We start from the raw sequence: 9775 nt of genomic DNA on the forward strand, positions 1-9775 counted from the left end.
CTATGAATATGTCTTTAATTTACATTGGAATCAGTATAGGTTGGTGGAGTTCCTAATAACAACAAATAATAATATCAGAGAGAAAAAAAATCCTTCATTTAGTTTAATGTATTCAGGATTGCACTTTATTTTTGGTGGATGTCTAATAAAACTGCATGAAAATATCCAAATCCATAGAGATTTTAGAATAAATAGCATATTTCAACTATAGATTGATAAATCATCAGTAAACAGATACTTTATTTCAGAGAACTTGAGAGTAAAATTGACAGGCAGTAAAGATTAAAATATTCTTGATTTGAATATAGACACTCTGTGTGAATTAACATTCGAACATAATCTCTTGAATAAACTCAGAAAATTGAGAATCAAGTATATACAGTTTACTTCTGACAGGTTGTGTTAAGAAGGGATTAATTCTTGACGACTTGGAATGTGCCAGAATTTGTAAGATTATGCTTTGACGTTCCAAAAATTTGTCAATTCTAAATGGAGGGGATCTTTACATATATATATATATACTGACTCCTGTTCATAGTATTTGTCGAAAATTGTAACTCATTGCACTTTGAAAAAATTACCTAATAGTTTAACTAATTTCATTGTGACACAGTTTGTGACCTCAAGAATAATTATTTAGTTCATTCCTGCTGGGAGCTAGTAGCTTAGATTTTGAAATACATTGTAGCAGGATTTCTCCTTGCTGAACTTATTTATTTGACTTATACTCTAGGGTGTTTTAGTAATTTAATACTTTATGTACAGAGTGATCATTTTCTACTTTCTCAATATTCTTTGATTTGGAAAAGCATTTTATCAAATTTAAGTTAATTTTCCACAGAGGATGATATTTTTTTCAGAATGTTATAAAATTTTATTCATAATTTTTTCATAACATTTAATACTTCCTTATTTCTTAGACTGTAGATAAAGGGGTTTAATAAAGGAATTACTAGAGTATAAAAAATAGCAACAGGTATGTCTTTATCCTCTTCTTTAACAGACTTTGGTCGAATGTACACAAAAAGAAGAGAACCATAGAATATTGAGACAGAGAGAAAGTGGGATGCACAAGTAGATAAGGCTTTGCCTCGCCCCTCTTTGGACTTCATTTTGAAAATCATGAAGAGGATGCAGAGATAAGAGATAAGGACTATGATAATAGAGAAGATTTGAACTGACCCTGAAAAGATAAATATCATCAATTCATTGATATAAGGGTCAACACAAGAGAGTCTGTACAATGGAAGAACGTCACAAAAAAAGTGATTAATTTGATGAGACCCACAGAAAGTTAACCTAAAGAGAAACCCTATATGAATTGCAGAATGCAAGTTTCCAGCTATATAGGCCCCGGTGGTCATCTGAATGCAGAGTTTCTTTGACATCCTGGTGTGGTACTGTAGTGGGCTACAAATGGCCACATAGCGATCATAGGCCATTGCTGCCAAAAGAAAGCAGTCTGTCGTTTCAGCAAGGCAGAGAAAATAAAACTGTGCCATGCATTCGTAAAGGGAAATCATTCTGTCCTTAGAAAAGAAGTTCTCTAACATCTTGGGGGTAATGGCACAGGAACAACAGGAATCCATTAGAGCCAGGTTGCCCAGAAAGATGTACATTGGTGTGTGAAGACGACGCTCCATAAAAATCAATGCCACCAGACCAAGATTCCCCACCATAGTGATCAGATAGATAGTAAGAAACACCACAAAGAGTAGGCTCTTCAATTCTGGGTGATCTGAAAATCCTACGAGGATAAACTCCGTTGTCAAGGAGTGGTTATCCTCAGTCATATCCACCTTCTCTGTTGAGATAGGAATTCTGGAGACATAAAATTCTAATTTAGAGTGTGTCTAATTTTCCTTTCAAATTTTTATTTTTACAACAAAGAGAGGAGTTTCTTCAAACTTTTACTATCTCTGGATATAGACAAACAAATCTCTAGGGGATATTCATTCCCCTAAAATGTCAGCTTTATAACCTCAACTCTGAAACTCAGAATTCCCAAGAATATTTTTATAATTCTAAGGAGAATGCTTACAGTGGAAAAGGTTTGTCTTTATGAATTATGCATGAATAGTGTACAAATATGGTGCCCCCATATTTGGTACATTGATGTCAATTTTTATTTTAAAGATCCTTAAAATTTAAAATCAGTTTTCATATATACACATTTTTTAACTGGGCAAGAGGTTTCCATATATTCTTCTAGTTGAGTAAATGTTTGAAAATAGCATACAAAAGATATGTTAAATTTATATATTAGGAATTGTATGAAGATCACTAAGAATTAAGAAGATGACTATCATCTTTAAAGAAAATTACTTTGTATATGTAAGGAAATAAATATCCATAGATTGTTACCTCTCTCATCCCTTTTCCCAGGATTACACTCATTTCCATAAAAATTGACTTTGTCCATGCCGTCATTCCTGCTGATTTTTGCCCAGATACCTAAATCCTTTCCTTCTTTATGTACAGTTTACATATAATGCTATTTAATAAAGTTTTAACTAAATGCCCTAGACCACACTTATTTTCACTTTTTGAATCCTTAAGCATATCTTATATACATAACACAATCTGGAGTTGCTTGTCTACGTAACTTTTCTCTTTTTTAAATTTTTTTAAAAAAATTAACATTTAGTCAGTTTAGAGAGACAGAGTACCAGTAGGGAACGGCAGAGAGAGAGGGACACACAGACTCTGAAGCAGGCTCCAGGCTCTGAGCTGTCAGCACAGAGCCCAAAACAGGGCTTGAACTCATGAACCATGAGATCATAACCTGAGCTGAAGTTGGACCCTTTACTGACTGAGCCTCTCTGTCCCCCATTTTTTTTTTTTTTTAGTAAAAAAAAATTTAAAATATTTATTTATTTTTGAGAGGGGGGGAGGGCCTGAGAGGGGGAGACATAGAATTCGAACCAGGCTCCAGGCTCTGAGCTGTCAGCACAGAGAACGACGTGGGGTTTGAACTCACGATCTGTGAGATGATGACCTGAGCTGAAGTCAAATGCTTAACCAACTGAGCCACCCAGGTGCCCCTACATGACCTTTTTTTTCATATATTTATACACAATTTCCTCATTAGATTGAGACATTTGAGTTTAGCTATGACTTCTACTTCTTGTAAGAGTTGTTTAATGTTATAGAGAAAAAGTATTGATTCCAGTCCAAGCTTCATTCCAAAGACCTGACTTATAATATGAACTTGTTGTCAGTATGCTACCATTGATCCTTTGTGACTTTCTTTGGTTTCTGCAAGTTGATTCTATTAATTTTGAAGAATAGTCTACAAAGGACATTAATCAAAAATCCTCATTTTAAAAAGTTTAGGTATCATTCTTTTATCTGACCTGACCCATCTACTATTTTTCTGTTTTCTGCAAAACTTACATAAGATTTTCTAAAGTATATCACAGTAGTTTAAAAGCTAGTAAAGTTAAGCCTGCCTGTATACTTTAATTTTGTAACACTTAAAAAAAGAGAAAAATCTTAATATTATTTTTGAGAACAAATTTTGCTTTCCCTGAAAGGCTATCTAATAGAGGTGCCTGTGTGGCTCAGTGGGTTGAGCGTCCAACTTTGGCTCAGGTCATGATCTTGCCATCCATGAATTCAAGCCCCGCATCAGGGTCTGTGCTGACAGCTCAGAGCCTAGAGCCTGCTTCATTCAGATTCTGTGTCTCCCTCTCTGCCCCTCCCCGACTCATGCTCTGTCTCTGAAAAAAATGAATAAACATTAAAAAAATTTTTTTTAAAAGTCTATCTTCTATCATTACTTAGTGATCTATTAGGATATATTGACCAGTGTGTCAAACCATGTAAATTTTATAAATAAATGGATTTATTTTTCCATAATCAAATATCAAAGACACAGGCTGAACATTTTATTTTTTCATTTTAAAATATTAAATATAAGCCATTTAATTATTCAGCTATATTAGAAATAACTTTCAGTATACCTGCCTGAATTATTTAACAGAATTAAGCTATGCTCTTACCTGTGTATTTTGAAAATTTACCTTATAATCAGAAAAGGTCAGCATGAATTGAGTTTAAATCTCTTGCTAATTTCCCATAGCCTTCAGTTTAAGAGCTAGAAAGGTGAGAAGTTGAAATTTAAGATCAGTAAACAAATGCTAAATAATTCTGATAAATATTTATGGATGTCAATATTAAAACTGAAAGTAAATTTGAGTACTTTCCTTATCTAAATGCTCTAATATGGTGTTAAGTCTTGTAGAATTTCAGAATATAAATATTGTTCTCAAACACATTTGGGATTAAAAGAATGAAAATCTGGGAGACTACTAATAGATCAGTGTCAACAATTGTATTTCTTACAATGCAGAATTAAACTTTTCCATCAGATGCTTAAGGGATTTCTCTGTAGTGACATCAGTGTATTTCTGTAGGGAGGTTCAGTTTCCAAAATGTATTAACTATGTGACATTAATTAAAGATGACCTCTGAGACAATGAGGTTAAGTAAATGACTTTCACTAAAGTCACTAAGGTCACTTGACGATCATCTTACTGATTCTTATGTAACTGACATCATTTTTACAATTGTAAAATGGTACGTTTTATAATTCTGTTCATTATCCTATGCATAAAATGTAAAATGACCAGAAAAGGATCTCAGGTTGGCTTGGACAGTTACAGGAAAAATTAATATGGTTAATGAAAGATGATTAGTTAGCATTTGCAGTGGAAACTAAAAGGTGTGGTAGGGTTAGCCAGGCTCATCAACTTCACTCTGTGAGTTGAATTTGTTCCCATGTGTTGCAAATCCCTCATGGAAATTTTGCTGTTACCATTTAGCCCCACATATGATTTACTGATCTGTTCTCTGTTTTTTTTCATTTCACCTCAATTACTTTATCTTTCTTACCCTGTTTTTTTCTCTTCATTCCACTAATTACTCTCAATATACTATATTTATTAGTATGTTTATAATGAGTCACTTGTTCTCCACGACTACCATTAGCAATAGACATAAGAGTGAAAGGATTTCTTTGTTATGCTCATTCCTTCATCCCTAACACCTTGAACAGTGGTTCTTTGTAGTGTTTAACAAATACTTGTTGAATGAATTAAAAAAAAAAAAATACTCCACTGCTCAGGAATTTGCAGTGATCTCTTATTAATTTTCAAACCAAATCCATTTTACTTATTTGGTATTCCAGATGTCCACAGTCAGCCTTTGTCTTATCTATCACCTTGCTCTCTTCCTCTGCCTCAGGACATTTGGCCATGTGGATCCTTTCACTGCCCCTCTGTGCAGTTGCTTCACCTAATTTGCTCATAATGCTTCGCTCATCTAAAATTCCTTCTTGGGGTGCCTGGGTGGCTCAGTTGGTTAAGCGTCTGACTTCTGCTCAGGTCATGATCTCGCGGTTCATGGGTTTGAGCCCCACGCCGGGCTCTACGCTGACAGCTAGCTCAGAGCCTGGAGCCTGCTTCGGAGTCCGTGTCTCCCTCTCTCTCTGACCCTCCCCTGCTCACGCTGTCTCTATCTTTCTCTCAAAAATAAATAAAACATTAAAAAGAAAAACTCCTTCTGGGGGTACCTGGGTGGCTCAGTCAGTTAAGAATCTGACCTCAGCTTAGGTCATGATCTGCGGTTCATGGATTCAGGCCCTGTGTTGGGCTCTGTGCTGACAGCTCAGAACCTGGAGCCTGCTTTGGATTCTGTGTCTCCCTCTCTTCCTTTCTCTCTCTCAAAAACAAATTAATATTAAAAAATTAAAATAAATTTTTAAACTCCTTCTCCCTTTCTTTCCATCCCAATACTACTCACACTTGAGCTCAAATCACATCTCCTTCATAAGGACTTTCCTACGTCCTTTAAATAGAATTAGCTGATTAATTGCAAGATTTCATTCTTTTTTATGGCTGAGTAATATTCTACTGTGTGTGTGTATACATACTACATTTTCTTTATCCATTGATTTCACTCATATGTGGAATTTAAGAAATAAAACAAATGAACATGAGGGTGGTGATGGGAAGAGAGGAAAACCAAGAAACAGACTCTGAACTACAGAGAACAAACTGATGGTTACTGGAGGGTAGTAGTATTAAATATATCTGAGGTGGGAAGAGATGAAGCTACTGGGAAGTGTATGGAAATCTCTAATAGGAGAATCATAACATATACCCTTATGGTTTTGGAGCAAAGTCTTGCTTTCTATAGCAGAGAATTATAAACTATTCAAAAAATAACTTCCTGCTCTGCTATGAACTCTGCTAGATAAACAGCTCCTAACTTTAGGATATCAAGTGACCAAGAGGCCAGAATTGCTCTATGAGCTGGAATTTGTCAGACTAGCAAGTATAAGATTGAGCAGGCCTGCTGGAGACCCACTCCAGCCGGTCCAGGCATCTCTGAAGGATGGACGGTGTCGGTGAGGGAGAGAGTGCGAGAGCCCTGAGACTCTTTCTGATCACCAGGCAGACATCTCTGTCCTGTCAGTTTTGGTGTCTTTATTCATAGATCAAATGATAACATGACATCAGAAAAAGGAATTTTTCAATGGATAACTCTTTGTGATAAGATGCTTTGGAACGTGTACAGAAGCAGGTTTTTAAAAAAAAAAAAAAAGTTTATTGTCAAGTTGGTTTCCATATAACACCCATTGCTCATCCCCACAAGTGCCTCCTCCATGCCCATATCCCCCCTTCCCCTCCCCGCCCATGCCCATCAGTCCTCAGTTTGTTCTCAACATTCAAGAATCTCTCATGGTTTGCCTCCCTCCCTCTTCCCCCCCATTTACCCCCTTCTTCTCCCCCACGGTCTTCCATTAAGTTCCTCCTAATCCTCCTATACGTACAAACATACGGTAGCTGTCCTTCTCTGCCTGACTTATTTCGCTCAGCGTAACACCCTCAAGATCCATCCATGTTGCTACACATGGCCAGATTTCATTGTTTCTCATTGCCATGTAGTATTCCATGGTATAGATAAACCACATCTTCTTGATCCATTCATCCGTTGATGGACACTTAGGCTCTTTCCATGTTTTTTTTTTTTTTAATTTTTTAATATTTTATTTATTATTGAGATAGAAACAGAGCATGAGCGGGGGAGGGTCAGAGAGAGAGGGAAACACAGAATCCGAAGCAGGCTCCAGGCTCTGAGCTGTCAGCACAGAGCCTGATGTGGGTCTCGAACTCATGATCCATGAGATCATGGCCTGAGCTGAAGTCTGCCGCTTAACCAACTGAGCCACCCAGGCACCCCGGCTCTTTCCATGTTTTAGCTATTGTTGAGACTGCTGCTATGAACATTGGGGTCCATATGCCCCTATGCATCAGCACTCCTGTATCCCTTGGGTAAATTCCTAGCAGTGCTATTGCTGGGTCATAGGGGAGTTCTATTGTTAATTCTTTGAGGAACTTCCACACTGTTTTCCAGAGGGGCTGTACCAGTTTACATTTCCACCAACAGTGTAGGAGGGTGCCCGTTTCTCCACATCCTCACCAGCATCTAGCTTCCTCTGATTTGCTCATTTTAGCCACTCTGACTGGCGTGAGGTGGTATCTCAGTATGGTTTTGATTTGTATTTCCCTGATGATGAGGGATGCTGAGCATTGTTTCATGTGTCTGTTGGCCATCTGGATGTCCTCCTTGGAGAAGTGTCTGTTCATATCTTCCGCCTATCAGAAGCAGGTTTTATAGAAGTATTCTTGAAGAACTACTCCAATCATAGTGAGGTTGAGTAAATCTTACAACTAAGGAAATAACAGGGTATTCTTAGTGAAAAACAGGATAACATACATATTGGTTCTAATACTGCTAAGATTAGGTCATAGGTTAAGTTGTATATAGATAGTCTAGGAGTCATTTTGTCTGGCTCACAAGAGGAGCAATGTTTTTGAGCTGGTTAATAAGTTGTTTGTGGAAACTTTTTTGACTTGATGCTGAATGTGTAAACACCATGGAGGCCCTAAATGTGTTGGCCTTTTATTTGGGTTATGTTTTAGCTACTCTTATCTATCCTCATCCCAGCCACCAGTGTAAGGGAGGGTGTTTGTGGAAAATAGGCCTCAGGGAAGGGACTGCCATACATCACCAGTTAGGAAAGGTACAAGTATTAACTTAAGTTCTGCCCTTATCTGTTCCTAAACGTTAAATTAGCCTCTTTGTCTCAGGGCCAGGCTCAATGTAACTCTTGTGTTCTTAACCCTCTTTATTATCTAAGTCTTGGGTCTACAAGGCCTATAGAAAGAGCCTTTTGACAATCATCCACAGTGCTTATAATCTAAAATCTCATTTGAAGAGGCAGGAATATGCTTTTCCTTATGAGGTATCTGTGTGGAGAATATTGGTCTGATTTGGAATATTGTGACGCCTGGTCAATACCAGCAGGTTCATTTCCAACATGAGCCAGTAGTAGCAGAAGGAGATACCAGTTTCGCTTCTCATGGCAGGAGCTGTGCAAACGCTGCCATTTCCTCGCTGTGACTGTCATCCAGCGAGACCAGTGTGGCTCCCAACATAGGCCCAGGAGTAATTCAATAGAAGATGAAAGTGGCATATCCAAGGATCCGGCCAGAGCAGGGCCAGAGAATACAATAAGCTGAACAGGCAGGTAACCCAGACCTCTATGTCACCCTCTACCATTGAACTAACCTCTTGTCCTCATCTCACATGTCTGGCTTCAAAGGCCAAGTTGGTTCTTGGGTGGTCAGCTTGGTATGTTGATGCAAGCCAAGATGGTTTACTGCTAAACTATAGCTCCACCTAGGGTGACCTTGAAGGTTAGAATAGGGGGACATCCTCCCATAGAGCAGCAGACTGATTACTTATCCCATGTATAGAAAAAGAAGTGATCCAAGGTGGGAATATATAAATTCATAGATGAGGTGAACATCTTGGATGTTGGTCAGTGGCGTGGAGGGAGACAAATTGAAAGGTCAGCGACCAGAAAATCTGAGGAAGAGGTATGTGAATGGATCTCTTGGAATGGATATGAAGTGTAGAGTACCAGGAAAGGTATACCATGGAAAAAAAATACTAAACTAAGTACACAGAATGACTCAGCAAGTTGAGGTCATCATTCAGTTTTATTCATCTGCCACCCAGTGCTGGCACAGTGGGCACATGAATGAAGTGCTGTCGTGGCTGTGATGGAAGCATTCATGTGCCTAATAGCAGAGGCTTCAACTTTTCAAGGGTGATATAGCTACTTTTCTTGTCAAGTTCTAACTTGCCAAAACCAGGGATCGTTGTGGAGCCCCCGGTATGACAACATCCATCAAAAAGATCAGTCAGCCACATGGTGGCATTTGCTTCTATGGAAACTCTTCCTCTCTGAAGGGAGCAGAAATTCATCTGAATTGGAATCCACATAATCCAAGTATGGGCTATCTTTCTAATCCGTAAGTGCTCAGGAAGAGTCACTTTCTGGAGGCTGATAGAATGGTGCATAGCATTGCATTGGACCAAGAAATCTAGTTTGTAGTAATGACAGTGTGGTACTGGGCAGTGACTAACACACTGGTCTGTTCTGTTTCACATCACCCAGAAGCTGCTGTCTTAATGAGTTGATGAAATGACCTTTCAAAAATATAATTAAGATGTCAAGACTGTGTCCTCCAAAGTTCACTCTCCATCAGAAATCAGTGACCACTATATGGTGTTATGTCCTCAGTAGGTTGAATATCTCAATCCAGGACCTCCTCAAGTGATCTGCTTGGGGAATTTGCATTTTTGTTTCCACATCTCTGAGCTGCATGGGTTTAGAGGTCATGGTTCTCAGAGGCCA

The 9775-nt window shown here is 38.1% G+C and overlaps 1 protein-coding gene across 1 annotated transcript; it reads right to left on the bottom strand.

Moving 5' to 3' along the window:
* Positions 1-878: 878 nt before the first annotated feature.
* Positions 879-1793, bottom strand: LOC144240539 (olfactory receptor 5K3-like). Its single transcript, XM_077774916.1, has one exon. The coding sequence runs from the start codon at positions 1791-1793 to the stop codon at positions 879-881; it is 915 nt and encodes a 304-aa protein (XP_077631042.1).
* Between the last annotated feature and the right edge of the window lie 7982 nt (positions 1794-9775).

This window comes from Crocuta crocuta, unplaced genomic scaffold (genome assembly GCF_008692635.1).
Source record: "Crocuta crocuta isolate KB4526 unplaced genomic scaffold, BGI_CrCroc_1.0 scaffold6, whole genome shotgun sequence".
Taxonomy (NCBI): domain Eukaryota; kingdom Metazoa; phylum Chordata; class Mammalia; order Carnivora; family Hyaenidae; genus Crocuta; species Crocuta crocuta.

Bases quoted from the DNA above. Each gene is read 5' to 3' on its own strand.
- LOC144240539 (XM_077774916.1), bottom strand. From the start codon at position 1,793: ATGACTGAGGATAACCACTCCTTGACAACGGAGTTTATCCTCGTAGGA.